The sequence below is a fragment of the Phyllobates terribilis genome, unplaced genomic scaffold, assembly GCF_046119375.1.
Source record: "Phyllobates terribilis strain yellow unplaced genomic scaffold, ASM4611937v1 Scaffold_14__1_contigs__length_39327217, whole genome shotgun sequence".
Taxonomy (NCBI): Eukaryota; Metazoa; Chordata; class Amphibia; order Anura; family Dendrobatidae; genus Phyllobates; species Phyllobates terribilis.
The window spans coordinates 18,384,443-18,402,550 of record NW_027362774.1 but is presented as its reverse complement, the minus strand read 5'-3'; the positions used below and the strand labels follow the sequence as shown (position 1 = coordinate 18,402,550).

General features: G+C 46.0%; 1 protein-coding gene across 1 annotated transcript in view; it reads left to right on the top strand.

Moving 5' to 3' along the window:
- Positions 1–18,108, top strand: part of BANP (BTG3 associated nuclear protein) — a 433,716-nt gene that overhangs the window by 215,258 nt on the left and 200,350 nt on the right. The window contains exon 8 of the mRNA XM_073659719.1: positions 17,324–17,491. Within this exon, the coding sequence (XP_073515820.1) occupies positions 17,324–17,491 (168 nt within the window). The remainder of the gene's footprint in view (positions 1–17,323; positions 17,492–18,108) is intronic.

Here is an 18,108-nt window from a genome sequence, read left to right as displayed (position 1 = left end):
TTACGGACGGAGGGAAGAAAAACCGCTTGTCCTCACATCTTCTCTAGTGTATGAGATAAGAGCAGATAAGTTGCCTGTGTCCCTGGAGACTTACGGGCACATACTTATATAATAGTTTTAATAAATACTGTAAATTGCAAAGTTTATACTTAATAGATATTGATACAAATAGTTTTTGCATTGTGAGAAAGGTGTATTTGTCATCCTGCAGTGTGCCGGCTCGCTGTGCCCTGCACTATGGATATATGTATATACATGGAGGTAATACAGTAAGCTCGCACACTTCTCTTCATGACTCACGGGGGATGAGTCAACCTCAGGTTCTTTGCCGAATCTCTCACCGGGTGCTTAGTCCGAATTATCACAGAAATGGGGTCTGTTCGTGGCTTTCTGCCGCAGCTGTAGACGACTCCAGATATACAGTGGGTACGGAAAGTATTCAGACCCCTTTTAAATTTTTCACTCTTTGTTTCATTGCAGCCATTTGGAAAAAATCTAAAAAGTTCATTTTTTTTCTCATTAATGTACACTCTGCACCGCATCTTGATTGAAAAAAAACAGAAATGTAGAAATTTTTGCAAATTTATTAAAAAAAGTAAAACTGAAATATCACATGGTCATAAGTATTCAGACCCTTTGCTCAGACACTCATATTTAAGTCACACGCTGTCCATTTCCTTGTGATCCTCCTTGAGATGGTTCTACTCCTTCATTGGAGTCCAGCTGTGTTTAATTAAAATGATAGGACTTGATTTGGAAAGGCACACACCTGTCTATATAAGACCTCACAGCTCACAGTGCATGTCAGACCCAATGAGAATCATGAGCTCAAAGGAACTGCCCAAGGAGCTCAGAGACAGAATTGTGGCAAGGCACAGATCTGGCCAAGGTTACAAAAGAATGTCTGCGTTACTCAAGGCTCCTAAGAGCAAAGTGGCCTCCATAATCCTTAAATGGAAGAAGTTTGGGACCACCAGAAGTCTTCCTAGACCTGGCCGTCCAGCCAAACTGAGCAATCGTGGGAGAAGAGCCTTGGTGAGAGAGGTAAAGAAGAACCCCAAGATCACTGTGGCTGAGCTCCAGAGATGCAGTAGGGAGATGGGAGAAAGTTCCACAAAGTCAACTATCACTGCAGCCCTCCACCAGTCGGGCCTTTATGTCAGAGTGGCCCGACGGTAGCCTCTCCTCAGTTCAAGACATATGAAAGTCCGCATAGAGTTTGCTCAAAAACACATGAAGGACTCCCAGACTATGAGAAATAAGATTATCTGGTTTGATGAGACGAAGATAGAACTTTTTGGTGATAATTCTAAGTGGTATGTGTGGAGAAAACCAGGCACTGCTCCTCACCTGCCCAATACAATCCCAACAGTAAAACATGGTGGTGGCTTCATCATGCTATGGGGGTGTTTTTCAGCTGCAGGGACAGGACGACTGGTTGCAATTGAAGGAAACATGAATGCAGCCAAGTACAGAGATATCCTGAATGAAAACCTCTTCCAGAGTGCTCTGGACCTCAGACTTGGCCGAAGGTTCACCTTCCAACAAGACAATGACCCTAAGCACACAGCTAAAATAACAAAGGAGTGGCTTCAGAACAACTCTGTGACCATTCTTGACTGGCCCAGCCAGAGCCCTGACCTAAACCCAATTGAGCATCTCTGGAGAGACCTGAAAATGGCTGTCCACCAACGTTCACCATCCAACCTGACGGAACTGGAGAGGATCTGCAAGGAAGAATGGCAGAGGATCCCCAAATCCAGGTGTGAAAAACTTGTTGCATCATTCCCAAGAAGACTTAGGCTATGTGCCCACGATGCAGAAATGCTGCATATTTTTTCCGCTTCTCCCTGGCAGGAAAAACGCATGCGGTTTTTACATGCGTTTTTCTCGCCAAGTAGAAGCGTTTGTCAAGTGTTTTTGCATGCATTTCTGCATGCGGGTAATCAAGCACTTTTCCAAGCGATTTTAGCATCACTTGGAAAAGTGCTTGACAACTTGTTCACACTTTATAAATCCATGCAACCGGCATGAATTTATAGTAGTGTGACCAAGTTAGTTAAAAAAAAAAATGAATAAGAATGGTAAAAAATAAAAAAAAAGATTATACTTACCTTCCAATGTCCTCCCGGTGTTTTCTCCGCTGCATCCGGTGTCTTGGGCGGCTCGCGGTGGTGTGAAGGACCTGCGGTGACGTCATTGAGTCATGTGACAGGTCACATGACTCAATGACGTCATGGCAGGTCCTTCACAACACCGCGAGCCATGCAGCAGACCAGACGGAGGGGAGAAAACACCGGGAAGACACCAGAAGATGAGTATAATCTTTATTTTTTATTTTAAATTCTTTTTTTTACAGGTTCTATGGTACCCGGGTCTGGAGGAGAGTCTCCTCTCCTCCAGACCTGGGTATCATCCGCACATTGAACCGTGTGATATCCGCATGTGCAGATGCATTGATGCGGATGTCACGCTGTCCAATGCAAGTCAATGTCGGCGATTACGCTGCGTGTCCGCAAAATTAATGGACATGCTGCGTATTTTTCCGCAATGATAATCCGCAGCGGAAATTTCCGCAGCATGTGCACATGCGGATTATCATTCGGGACCATGGGGCACGTATTACCAAGCGTTTTTTAAGCGTTTTCGCTGTGGAAATTCCGCGGCAAAAACGCTAGAAAAAATGCATAGTGGGCACGCAGCCTTATGGCTGTACTAGCTCAGGGTGCTTCTACTCAATACTGAGCAAAGGGTCTGAATACTTATGACCATCTGATATTTCAGTTTTTCTTTTTTAATAAATTTGCAAAAATTTCTACATTTCTGTTTTTTTTTCAGTCAAGATGGGGTGCAGAGTGTACTTTAATCAGAAAAAATGAAGTTTTTAGAATTTACCAAATGTATGCAATGAAACGTGTGTGTTTATATATATATATATATATATATATATATATATATATATATATATATATATATACGCACTGCTCAAAAAAATAAAGGGAACACTTAAACAACAGAATATAACTCCAAGTAAATCAAACTTCTGTGAAATCAAACTGTCCACTTAGGAAGCAACAGTGATTGACAATCAATTTCACATGCTGTTATGCAAATGGAATAGACAATAGATGGAAATTATTGGCAATTATCAAGACACCCTCAATAAAGGAGTGGTTCTGCAGCTGGGGACCACAGACCACATCTCAGTACCAATGCTTTCTGGCTGATGTTTTGGTCACTTTTGAATGTTGGTTGTGCTTTCACACTCGTGGTAGCATGAGGCGGACTCTACAACCCACAGAAGTTGCTCAGGTAGTGCAGCTCATCCAGGATGGCACATCAATGCGAGCTGTGGCAAGAAGGTTTGCTGCGTCTGTCAGCGTAGTGTCCAGAGGCTGGAGGCGCTACCAGGAGACAGGCCAGTACACCAGGAGACGTGGAGGGGGCCGTAGGAGGGCAACAACCCAGCAGCAGGACCGCTACCTCCGCCTTTGTGCAAGGAGGATCAGGAGGAGCACTGCCAGAGCCCTGCAAAATGACCTCCAGCAGGCCACAAATGTGCATGTGTCTGCACAAACGGTTAGAAACCGACTCCATGAGGGTGGTATGAAGGCCCGACGTCCACAGATGGGGGTTGTGCTCAAAGCCCAACACCGTGCAGAACACTTGGCATTTGCCACAGAACACCAGGATTGGCAAAGTCGCCACTGGCGCCTTGTGCTCTTCACAGATGTAAGCAAGTTCACACTGAGCACATGTGACAGACGTGGAGAGCGATCTGCTGCCTGCAACATCCTTCAGCATGGCCGGTTTGGCAGTGGCTCAGTAATGGTGTGGGGTGGCATTTCTTTGGAGGGCTGTGATGTGCTCGCCAGAGGTAGCCTGACTGCCATTAGGTACCGAGATGAGATCCTCAGACCCCTTGTGAGACCATATGCTGGTGCGGTTGGCCCTGGGTTCCTCCTAATGCAGGACAATGCCAGACCTCATGTGGCTGGAGTATGCCAGCAGTTCCTGCAAGATGAAGGCATTGAAGCTATGGACTGGCCGCCCGTTCCCCAGACCTGAATCCGATTGAGCACATCTGGGACATCATGTCTCGCTCCATCCACCAACGTTGCACCACAGACTGTCCAGGAGTTGGCGGATGCTTTAGTCCAGGTCTGGGAGGAGATCCCACAGGAGACCATCGGCACCCTTATCAGGAGCATGCCCAGGCGTTGTAGGGAGGTCACACAGGCACGTGGAGGCCACACACAATACTCAGCCTCATCAGGAGTATGCCCAGGCGTTGTAGGGAGGTCACACAGGCACGTGGAGGCCACACACAATACTCAGCCTCATCAGGCGCATGCCCAGGCGTTGAAGGGAGGTCATACAGGCACGTGGAGGCCACACACAATACTCAGCCTCATCAGGAGCATGCCCAGGCATTGTAGGGAGGTCATACAGGCACGTGGAGGCCACACACAATACTCAGCCTCATCAGGAGCATGCCCAGGCATTGTAGGGAGGTCATACAGGCACGTGGAGGCCACACACAATACTGAGCCTCATCAGGAGCATGCCCAGGCGTTGTAGGGAGGTCATACAGGCACGTGGAGGCCACACACAATACTCAGCCTCATCAGGAGCATGCCCAGGCGTTGTAGGGAGGTCATACAGGCACGTGGAGGCCACACACAATACTCAGCCTCATCAGGAGCATGCCCAGGCGTTGTAGGGAGGTCATACAGGCACGTGGAGGCCACACACAATACTCAGCCTCATCAGGAGCATGACCAGGCGTTGTAGGGAGGTCATACAGGCACGTGGAGGCCACACACAATACTCAGCCTCATCAGGAGCATGACCAGGCGTTGTAGGGAGGTCATACAGGCACGTGGAGGCCACACACAATACTCAGCCTCATCAGGAGCATGCCCAGGCATTGTAGGGAGGTCATACAGGCACGTGGAGGCCACACACAATACTCAGCCTCATCAGGAGCATGCCCAGGCGTTGTAGGGGGGGTCATACAGGCACGTGGAGGCCACACACAATACTCAGCCTCATCAGGAGCATGCCCAGGCGTTGTAGGGAGGTCATACTGCCACGTGGAGGCCAGACACAATACTCAGCCTCATCAGGAGCATGCCCAGGCGTTGTAGGGAGGTCATACAAGCACGTGGAGGCCACACACAATACTCAGCCTCATCCGGAGCATGCGCAGGCGTTGTAGGGAGGTCATACAGGCACATGGAGGCCACACACAATACTCAGCCTCATCAGGAGCATGCCCAGGCGTTGTAGGGAGGTCATAGAGGCACGTGGAGGCCACACACAATACTCAGCCTCATCAGGAGCATGCCCAGGCGTTGAAGGGAGGTCATACAGGCACGTGGAGGCCACACACAATACTCACCCTCATCAGGAGCATGCCCAGGCATTGTAGGGAGGTCATACAGGCACGTGGAGGCCACACACAATACTCACCCTCATCAGGAGCATGCCCAGGCGTTGTAGGGAGGTCATACAGGCACGTGGAGGCCACACACAATACTCAGCCTCATCAGGAGCATGCCCAGGCGTTGTAGGGAGGTCATACAGGCACGTGGAGGCCACACACAATACTCAGCCTCATCAGGAGCATGCCCAGGCGTTGTAGGGAGGTCATACAGGCACGTGGAGGCCACACACAATACTCAGCCTCATCAGGAGCATGCCCAGGCGTTGTAGGGAGGTCATACAGGCACGTGGAGGCCACACACAATACTCAGCCTCATCAGGACCATGCCCAGGCGTTGTAGGGAGGTCATACAAGCACGTGGAGGCCACACACAATACTCAGCCTCATCAGGAGCATACCCAGGCGTTGTAGGGAGGTCATACAGGCACGTGGAGGCCACACACAATATTCAGCCTCATCAGGAGCATGCCCAGGCGTTGTAGGGAGGTCATACAGGCACGTGGAGGCCACACACAATACTCAGCCTCATCAGGAGCATGCCCAGGCGTTGTAGGGAGGTCATACAGGCACGTGGAGGCCACACACAATACTCAGCCTCATCAGGAGCATGCCCAGGCGTTGTAGGGAGGTCATACAGGCACTTGGAGGCCACACACAATACTCAGCCTCATCAGGAGCATGCCCAGGCGTTGTAGGGAGGGCATACAGGCACGTGGAGGCCACACACAATACTCAGCCTCATCAGGAGCATGCCCAGGCGTTGTAGGGAGGTCATACAGGCACGTGGAGGCCACACACAATACTCAGCCTCATCAGGAGCATGCCCAGGCGTTGTAGGGAGGTCATACAGGCACGTGGAGGCCACACACAATACTCAGCCTCATCAGGAGCATGCCCAGGCATTGTAGGGAGGTCATACAGGCACGTGGATCTCATCTTGGTACCTAATGGCAGTCAGGCTACCTCTGGCGAGCACATGGAGGGCTGTGTGGCCCTCCAAAGAAATGCCACCCCACACCATTAGTGACCCACTGCCCACCCGGTCATGCTGAAGGATATTGCAGGCGGCAGATCGCTCTCCACGGCGTCTCCAGACTCTGTCACCTCTGTCACATGTGCTCAGTGTGAACCTGTTTTCATCTGTGAAGAGCACAGGGCGCCAGTGGCGACTTTGCCAATCCTGGTGTTCTGTGGCAAATGCCAAGCGTCCTGCATGGTGTTGGGCTGTGAGCACAACTCCCATCTGTGGACATCGGGCCCTCATACCACCCTCACGGAGTCGGTTTATAACCGTTTGTGCAGGCACATGCACATTTGTGGCCTGCTGGAGGTCATTTTTCAGGGCTCTGGCAGTGTTCCTCCTGTACCTCCTTGCACAAAGGCGGAGGTAGCGGTCCTGCTGCTAGGTTGTTGCCCTCCTACGGCCCCCTCCACGTCTCCTGGTGTACTGGCCTGTCTCCTGGTAGCGCCTTCAGCCTCTGGACACTACGCTGACAGACACAGCAAACCTTCTTGCCACAGCTTGCATTGATGTGCCATCCTGGATGAGCTGCACTACCTGAGCAACTTCTGTGGGTTGTAGAGTCAGTCTCATGCTACCACGAGTGTGAAAGCACAACCAACATTCAAAAGTGACCAAAACATAAGCCAGAAAGCATTGGTACTGAGATGTGGTCTGTGGTCCCCACCTGCAGAACCACTCCTTTATTGAGGGTGTCTTGAGAATTGCCAATAATTTCCATCTATTGTCTATTCCATTTGCACAGCAGCATGTGAAATTGATTGTCAATCAGTGTTGCTTCCTAAGTGGACAGTTTGATTTCACAGAAGTTTCATTTACTTGGAGTTATGTTCTGTGGTTTGTCTTCCCTTTATTTTTTGAGCAGAGTATATATACTTGGTTCTTGTCTCATTAGCTTACACATAGTTCTCTGAATCGCGCGCTCTGTGCTGCAGATGTTGGCACTTTTTGGTATGGATTCCCAGATATATGAAGGTTGCTGGATTCCAGATCATCACACGGGGTCAGTCGTCTTCATTCCTTCAGGAAGAAGCTTTAGAGTTACAACACTTAGGTGAAATGTCCTATTTAAGCTTCTTTCAAGAACCTTCATTTACAAAGCCACAAGGACCCTTGGAGGAGCTGAAAGTCTTGTTGGTGATTCATAGCCTTGTTTGTCTTGGCGTCCGGTGTGAAGGTTTCTTGCCATCCAGATGGATTTCTGAGATGCTCTGGAAAGGGCTTATGTAACAGGATGTCTAGGGAGCATTTAATAAAATATGTAACTGTATAAATAAGAATCTGCATGTGCACACACTTCTGTTTGTCTTGTAGGTGCCTCAGTCAATGCCTATTTATCTCTGACTCAAAAAACGACTTATCCTCTTATTAAAAGGTGGAATCTGTAGAGACATTCCCGGCTTGTGTAGGAAGGAGTGAGGCTGGAATCTTACAGGCTTAGTCCGAGCCTTCTGTGACTGCCGGCCATTCGCACATTGCTTTTTCCATTGTTTTTCCTTTTAAGATGTCTCTTTAGGCTTTGTCATGTTCAATAGGATATTAAATAATCGGTAAAGCCAAACCGTCCCCGTATAAGGCACTTCAGTAAGAGTCGTCATTGTTGGGAACGGTTTTATATCGTTGCTGTAAAGCTTAATATCTGTAGATTTGTTCTTTGGTGTTACCAATCATTTCCTCTGTGCTGTCGCCTCACCATTTCTGTGAATGGGCATTTTTTTTATTTATTTTTTTTTAATCCAACTTCCTATAAAAATATTTTCATGAATAAAACTGAGCCCTGACTGTACAATATTGGATGGTTACACCGCGCTCAACACTCTTGAAAATTTGGCTTGGTGAGACGGTGCATGATGCCAGATCTACTTTGATTTTTTTAAAAAGTTGCAAAAAGTAATAGAATTGTTGTTTTTTTTTTTAAATCTGAGAAATGATTATAGTCATAAGTTTAACACCAAATTATCCAAAATTGTACAAGTCTGAAATAACAGCAACTCCATTAATGATGCACAACGTGATGTAGATTTAGTGGCCGTCTCATCGCCCGGAGGCCGCGCTCTTCACATTCGGTGTTTTATTGCTCGACGCCCGGTGAGAGTTTCCGTGGAATGAAGCTGCACAGCTTGAATTGTAATTTGCCGCCAGACAGAAATGATACCTTGGGGTTTACAAGTCTCTTCAATAAAATGACAAATAACTTGCGCTCATGTTGGCAACGGGCGAACGATTCATCACAGCCGCACCTTGCTTCATGGCTCCGGGATGGGACTACCGTCTCTAGCTTTAGGAAGCGGCTTCTTGGCGATATATAGGCGGTGGAAAAGATCAAGTGCAAAGGAGTGTGCAGTGCTTTATGTATCCGGCATATGTATTTGTGCACATTAGTCCTCGTAAGTCCAGGATAACACAGCTGCTAAAATCCTGTTAGTCTCTCTTCTGCACGTTGCAATGCAAATGCCAAATATTTTTAGCCTTCGATTGACTTGTCTGTGCTTCTTACAAAGTGGGATTTTAATAATGGAGCTTGTTATAAGATAAGGGTTTTACCCGGCCGATTATTATCTAACAAACCTTACACCCCCCCCTAATAAAGGGAATGCATCTGTTTCCATCTGTGCTCCCCCTGTGTGTATTGCTGCTGTGCCTGAGATATGGCCCCTTCTTCCCTGTATATAAATTTTAGTAATTTTATAACCAACTGGGTGTGTCCTAGACAAGAGATGAAGACTCCACCCATTTGCCAAAAAGAGACTAGATCTATAACCAGGAAAGATGAGGCGTAGAAACAAATGAAAAACAACCCCGGATTCACGAGGACAGCGACATTCACACCAGGTAAAGAAATGACATATTAATGGCACACGACGGGTCCTCGGTAAGACATTATTGGATTCTAGCAGTGTCTGAGGGTTAGTGTTCTTTTGGTTTTTGGCACTGGGTCACTTTCTCTGACGCCAGCAGAATTTACCTTCACCCGCATTGCCTCTGCCTTTACCCCAACACCATTGGTAATTATAAAGTGAGAGTGATCATAATTGCATCCATCATTCCTTTGTCTTTGCTAATCGCTTGCAGAGCTTCCCCGCTTTGGTGGATACATTGAGGCATTGGCTGGCTCGCCGCATTTCACATATGTGTGTAGATTTCAAGGTTTGATTCTCAACCAAATGACTGAAGAGTCCATGTGTTTTGTGTTATCAGAGTGGATCTGGTCATCACATGGACAGTAAAAGTGTCATTAGTGGTAGAGTCGTCCTCACTTCTTTGTCTCTGCATCTTTTCTGCGGTTTTGCGATGTCACCGGAGAACCTGCACTTGGTCGTAGACGACAGCAATGTTCTGCTTACTGGCCATGTTAAGGGAAGCTCCACATATAACACCGTCAGGGGGTCCAGGTGCTGATTGCAATTCCCAACCTGTTGTCCAGCTGATAAAAATAAGTCTAAAAGGTATCTGAATGATATAAAATAGGAAAAGAATGAGTACGCGCCCTCATTTAAGCCAGCGAGGACCAGGGAAGCATCAGAACGAGTGCTGCGGGGGATTGGTGAGGGGTAATAGTGATGTTTTCTTTCTTTTTAATTCTATACCAGTCATATCTATTCTTATCAGCTGGACGACTCCTTTAACGTTGTATGAAATTATGAGACTAGCCATGTTGATATAGGGAAAATATATATTCTTGTACCGTGTTAGCCAGTAGATAGAAAAATATTTCGATTTGAGAGTCCTCAGTGGTTGATACTTTTTAATGGCTAACTGAAAAGATGGTAACAAATTGCAAGCTTTCGAGACTACTCAGGCCTCTTCATCAGGCATAGTATGATACTATACATAGTACATAGTATATACTATGCCTGATGAAGAGACCTGAGTAGTCTGGAAAGCTTGCAATTTGTTACCATCTTATACTATGCCTGATGAAGAGACCCGAGTAGTCTGGAAAGCTTGCAATTTGTTACCATCTTATACTATGCCTGATGAAGAGACCTGAGCAGTCTGGAAAGCTTGCAATTTGTTACCATCTTATACTATGCCTGATGAAGAGACCCGAGTTGTCTTGAAAGCTTGCAATTTGTTACCATCTTTTCAGTTAGCCATTAAAAGGCATCAACCACTGAGGACTCTCAAATCTAAATATTTTTCAGACTAGCCAGTGATTCTCGTAACAAAGAAACATTAATTCTATATTATTCCTGTAGTTCATAGCTTATTGGCGAGAAGACTAAACCAATAACCTTTTCTGTCACGTGTGTTTTCCTACGTGGCTCACAATATCGTCGGCTCCGTCTCTTTGCACTTTTTCTGTACAGCTTTCATTCCCCGTTGATGATACTTCACTATAGACTGAGCTTGGGGCCGTTTGTTTGTGAAGTGATAATCCTCTGATTAAATCCCAGTGAATCCCATTTTTGGCCCAATAAAATCCTGCGCAGTTGTGGTCAATTTTACTGTAATTGTATAACCGAAATGTTGTCTCCTGTCCAAGCAGCCGAGTAATGACTGTCCCGATATCGGCTGCGGGCTCAACCGTCTCCTGGGTACGACCGTCTGCCTGGACCATGCCAGGAACAGTTACCAGCTGTATTACGGGGGGGCGTTCTTCCCGTATATTACTAACTCATGCAGCAGCAATTTATTGGACGGGCCCTGGAAAACATGGCCGGTATGACATGCAATAAGAAAACATCTTGCCAAAAAGAAACCCCCTCTGCATTGCTTCTCTGTCCTCCTTCCTCATTTGGTGGGGGATGTCATGTGAGCACTGCAGCCAATCGGTAATCACTGCCAACTCTCTAGCTCAGATGTAATGTGACAGCTGCGACCTGTCTTTGGCCACTGATTGTTTGCAGTGGTAACATGACTTTTCTTCTCCCGTAGAGACCGGTTGAGGATATGCGAAGCAGTGCAGAGGAATGGCAGGGTCCTGCACATGACTGTCTGTCTTCTTTTTTTTTTCTTTGTATGGACCGCTATGGGCGCATTTTATACGCCAGCCCTTTAAAAGAGAAGAAAACACCATAAATGAGCAACAACAGATTCTCATCCTCTGCAAGCTAATAACATTTCTCATTAAGCAGAGACCTGAGACATTGATGCTTCGACTGCGCAATAAATGAGATTAATTCCTGAAAATACCTTAATAATTGCACGCTGCTTCCTCTGCCGACTGCTGGTGATAGGCGGTCTGTTGTAAGCCGCGTGTTTATTATTATCTTAGGTCATTATATGGGAGGGCCGGCAATCATCGTGTGGGTCTGAGCACGAGCGACCATGACAGAAGTTGGACGGCGCTTGGGGAGTGAAATACTATAAGCCAATGTTTGCTGGTCGGACCTGTAATGAAGTGATGGGAGCGCTCGTAACCCCACAGAGGCCAGAACAGGCTTATTCTTCTGTGTATACCGAGCGTGTGAAGCCTCGCTGGTTTGTTTACAGCTGCAGCGCCCCCCGGGGCTCAGTAATGATGTCCCCATCCACCTATCAAACATCCTCATTCTTTCTACATATATCAAGCCTGACCTTTCCCTGCACATCGTCCCCCTCCCTGTCTGCTGCCTAATTGAGCCCAGAAATAAGGCCAGACAATCTGGAAATGGCGTTAGATAATGGAAATCGTCATTAATGCCAGGTACCGCTGAGCTGCAACACTGAGGAAATGAGAGCTTTTATCAAATGACAATGTGTTATTACATTACCACTATATATATATATATATATATATATATATATATATATATATATATATATATATATATATATATATATATATATATATATATATATATATACATAGTTTATGTATTACTACGGAGCAGGCATTCATTAGCACTTTCGATCCTGCTCATGTTAGTCCATCATTGGTACATGGAAGTGAAGCATAAAATATGGGTGACAGATTTAAGGCTCATGCATTCCCCGATTATTATAGGTTTGCGCACTAAAGGGGCTTCCATAGAGATGCATGAGGCCTCTACTGTATTCCAGATGTCTATAATTTTATGTGGATGGTGTACTCCATCGGACACTACTGTAAGTAGGTATTCCCCTGGAGAAGCATGGCCTCCGTCGGCTCCGTGCCAGTGTTCATGAGCCCGAAGACCCTTTGTCTTTGCAGCAATCAAACGGTAATTGTCATTTTAACAAACCATATATATATATAAATGAATCGTACCAGCGATTATAAGAAACTGTGTAAAATATCTGATCAGATAAATGTTTTTGCTTCTCCACTTATGAGCCCCTTCTTCTTCCCCTCCCTCCTGAAACTGTCATCCATTCTGAAAGCTTCTAATCTCCGTCCTGCTCAAAAAGGAATCTGTCTCCGGGTTTCTTTGCTGTGGAATCCCGAGAGCAGCATGATGTAGAGGCTGAGACCCTGATTCCAGGGATGTGTCACTTACCGGGCTGCTTGCTGTCTTTTTAATACGATCCCTGTTTTCTCTGCTACAGATCTAGCAGTGCTCAGAATGCTGAGTCTCTATAACTCCACCCGCACCACTGATTGGCTGCTTTCTGTGTACACTGTATATTGACAGAAAGCTGCCACTCAGTAGTGGAGGCGGGGTTACACCGAGCCGGACTAGAAGGTATGAGACCCCCTAGTCATGTAATGACGATAATATCCTGCTGATAAAACACTGTTTGTTCGTTTTTTAAACTACAAGAAGCAGCCCAGTAAGTGACACATGGCTGGAATCAGAGTCTCTGCCTCTACATCATGCTGCTCTCAGATTACATAATAAAAAAAATCGCTGACAGATTCCTTTTAAGAGAAGACAGACAGCCAGATGCAGAATAGATGCTCAATAAAAGATACGATGTATCTGAAACATTTTGTCACAATATATGACTTTTTTTGCATTTAACGTGAGTGCTGCCTTCTCACTTGATATATGGACTCCTTTCTTGGTGGGTTTGGACATGTACCCCGTTGAAGTTGTGCACCCCTCCAGCTATTGGGCCAGGTGTGGTTTTACCCCATTATTCCTGTGGGATCAGATTACAGCTTCTCTATAAAGAAGGGGGGGATCAGAGAAAAGGAGAGATAGAGGGCTGTTGTTTTCTAGTGGTTTATCTTACCCCAGTGCTGGACTCACAGCCACACTGCTCAGTATAATGTCCTCCATGCTGCTGCTGCTTCTTCTGAACATTTCTTATATAGAGACAAGAGAGCAGGATTCCCTCCATGTCTGTGTGCTGTGTATGGAGTCATCATAACAGCCTTCCATAACCCACCAGCTCTGAGACAACTGAGAATTATCCATAAAGCCTGGAAAAGGGAAACTGCAGAAAATGTAAGAAACAAGTCCTATAATGGTCAGAATCAGTGTTATCCCTCATGTCCACACAGCCGCTTATTCTGAATATACAGATACTCCAGAATAGGACGAGCAGGATGGATTCATCCAGCTCTCTGCCGTCACCGCAGCAGACCGCTCCTCTCTTGTATACATGGCATTGTCTCATGGTCACCGTTATTGGCTGTGATAAGTAATATCTGAAGGCACCTGGATCCGACCACCCCAGAAATATCAAATGTCACCAGCTTGGGGTGAATGCAGCGAGTGGAAACAGGCCCAGCTGGCAGGAGGTTAGTTTGGCCGGACCTATATCTTGATAAGATGGGAACAGTTTAGTTGTTACTTTCTTTCCAGGCTCTTGTCATGTTAGTGAAGATTTCAGTTCTGCGGATAATGTGGAACAGTCTAATGCTCAAAGCCTGTTTCTTATAATACAACTTTCAGAATCAACAAGCAACGTATTTTATGATTTCATATCACTGAAACCAAAGATAATTGTGGCCAATTATGGGGATTGTAAGAGAAGACGATCCGGGGTGTAAAGCGTATCTGCCATCCCCTCCCCACGTCCAAATATGAATGTTTAATGAGCGAAACATGCGCTGCTAATCGTGTGATGTTACAGCCCATAAAGCATTTATATATGTTGTCATGATCCTTGTTAGAGCCGCTTAAGCCCTTCTTATTAATTTACTGTCCTGGTGGGATTTGAGGAATGAATCTCGTTTACCATGAAATAAAAGGGACACGGTTGGTTTAGGGTCTTAAAAAAAAAGGGGCTGGAATCCATTGAGCCCTTTCCCAGACTCTTATATAACCAGCGATGATGTTTGTCCGATGGTTGCTCTTATTTATCCGTCGTTATGTAGTTGGTTCAGGTGGAGTCGTTCTCGTGATTGGGACTGTACTGAGATGGGAAGACTGAAATTTACTTTTTACTACGTGGTAAAGGCTAGGGATCAATCCCACCAGGTCCCAGGATAGTAATCCTACTACATTAATCCCTTACAATTTTGGTTTTAATTCGCAGGAAGCTGGAGAGTTCCTTCCCTTGTTATCTTGCATTAGTATCTGCAATAAGATACACTGTATTAATCTGCAGCAGATTGTAACAACTGGCGATACATTGTTCTGGAACATACTTGTATTCTTTTTTTTTTTTCCTTTTTCCTTGTGTAGGAGTGCTTTCTTATTTGTGTAGGAGTGCTTTCTTATTTGTGTAGGAGTGCTTTCTTATTTGTGTAGGAGTGCTTTCTTATTTGTGTAGGAGTGCTTTCTTATTTGTGTAGGAGTGCTTTCTTATTTGTGTAGGAGTGCTTTCTTATTTGTGTAGGAGTGCTTTCTTATTTGTGTAGGAGTGCTTTCTTTTTATCATCTCATTGGTTTCTATATACATTTATTCCTCTGTATTTGCAATAGTATGGCCTTTAAGAGCATGTTCCCATATACTCATCTGTTGCAGGTTTTCTGTAGTAGAAAAAAAAAAAAAAAGCCTAAATTTTATTCCAAACATTAAGATGACAATTGAGGGTTTTGGGCGCTCCTGAACCCCTCATTCCCATTCAGAAGTCCTTCTGTGTTTCTCTTCTCTTAGAGCCACCAGGAACGTCTTGTCCCGATGGCGTGTTGACCTGCGGCACATTGGACGTGACGTGACATGAGTTGTAGTTTTCTATCAGATTTGTGGCCACTGGCACAGAGAGTTCATGACAGATCTACTGCAGTTGAGCTTTAGAGTATTACGACTAGTTTTAGACCAAGAATGATCTTCCAGTAAGTCGGCCCCACGCGATTTAACTGCGGCCGTTGTGCTGAGCACAGGGGGCTGAACGCACTTTCTAGTTCCATCTCTTCATCCTTAATAGCAGCTTTTGCTTTCTCCTTTTCCATTTGTTTTGGCGCTTAGGATGTAACATTTACCAGCACGGTACCTTTAGCAGGCAAAATGTTTAAAGCTTCCAAAGAAACAGCGTAAAGATCCCAAAAACCCGGATGATTTAAGAATATGCCTCCAGGCTGCCAAGGAGTGAGCTGTCAGAAGCTGTAGTTTATTTCAGCAGGTTTCACGGCTACACGCCCTTGTGGTGCTGGGACGGTGTGCTGCTACAAAGGGGTCGGGGGAAGGGAGATCGGCCGCGTCACTTGCTATAAGATGGCGAGCGCTGCGAATTACCTTACTCAAAACTGTAATGGTGGAGACCTTGCACATTCATTATTTCAGGCGATTCCTGCTACGTGTCGGCGGGAGTCTGAGGTTGCTTGCAATGGTGTTATAACTTTGGCTCATTGAACCATTGCTCTTGCTGTTTCAGGCAGGGGCTACATGGAGACTGTGGCCCTGACACAGGTCACGCAGCCAAACATCTCTACATGCTACATTGCAGCATAATACAGGTATATGGGATCATGACAAGCCCGACATGAAAGGTCCAACTGCAACGACACCCCATTCATTTGCATTATGCCATGACCCTATTCACTTGCATTATGCCATGCATTATGCCATGACCCCATTGACTTGCATTATGTTATGCATTATGCCATGACCCCATTCACTTGCATTATGCCATGACCCCATTCACTTGCATTATGTCATGACCCCATTCACTTGCATTATGCCATGACCCCATTCACTTGCATTATGCCATGCATTATGCCATGACCTTATTCACTTGCATTATGCCATGCATTATGCCATGACCCCATTGACTTGCATTATGCCATGCATTATGCCATGACCCCATTGACTTGCATTATGCCATGACCCCATTCACTTGCATTATGTCATTCGTTATGCCATGACCCCATTGACTTGCATTATGCCATGACCCCATTGACTTGCATTATGCCATGCATTATGCCATGAACCCATTGACTTGCATTATGCCATGACCCCATTCACTTGCATTATGTCATTCGTTATGCCATGACCCCATTGACTTGCATTATGCCATGACCCCATTCACTTGCATTATGCCATGACCCCATTCACTTGCATTATGTCATTCGTTATGCCATGACCCCATTGACTTGCATTATGCCATGACCCCATTGACTTGCATTATGCCATGACCCCATTCACTTGCATTATGCCATGACCCCATTCACTTGCATTATGCCATGACCCCAATCACTTGCATTATGCCATGACCCCATTGACTTGCATTATGCCATGACCGCATTCACTTGCATTATGCCATGACCCCATTCACTTGCATTATGCCATGACCCCAATCACTTGCATTATGCCATGACCCCATTGACTTGCATTATGCCATGACCCCATTCACTTGCATTATGCCATGACCCCAATCACTTGCATTATGCCATGACCCCATTGACTTGCATTATGCCATGACCCCATTGACTTGCATTATGCCATGACCCCATTGACTTGCATTATGCCATACAGTGATCTTTGGCCACATTACCTGTGTCACAACCAATGCCGTGTATTCCCAGTCTTAGACATTCTTCGACATCTCCTCTCATGTTTGCCCCTTGTTCGGTACAGATGACGGCGTGTTACAGTTTTGTTCTTTCTCATCGCAGGTCACCTTTTCCACAAGTTCAGAATTACAGAATCGGATTGGTATAGGATCAAACAGAGCATCGATTCTAAGTGCCGCACAGCCTGGCGCAGGAAACAGAGAGGGCAAAGCCTGGCAGTGAAGAGCTTCTCCAGACGAACGCCATCGAATTCATCGTACAATGCCACAGGTGAGCGGCCGCCGGGCACAATATGAGATATTATATGTTTCTGCTGGTCACAATATTAGAGAATTCAGGGTTGGTAGATTAGTTCCGCTCATTTACAAAGATCATCTCACTCTGAAGGAGGCGGCAGCGGCGGTCTCAGTGGGCACAATGTAAGTGTAATGTCATTTGCCATTTCCTTTGCGTCGTTGAACGCTTGCTGACAGTTTCCTCTCCAGAGTATTAATTGATCACCAGCTTATAGGTATATTGCCAGAAGCTGAATTTATCTACAGTCAGTGTACGTCATTATCGCGGGCGATGGTGCTAGGACGTGACGGCGCTACGTCCTCCTGACCACATTTCAGCATTATGAGCACAGGTGACCGCCATCACCTCCTTGCTGATACGTTTCGTGCAGGATCCCGCTGTTTACTTGCTTCGTCCTCGGTCTGCTGAGTTGTGGAAGAGCTGAACATCCTATATTGAAAGCAGCAATTTGGAGCCTTTCCCAGATACAAGGGGAGCAGAATTTATTCCCTGCACCGGACTTTTGGCTGCACAGAATAACCACTGTATCTTCAGCATCGGAAGCCAAAATCTGATTTTAATGGAAAAATTCAATGTGATTTAATTCCAGG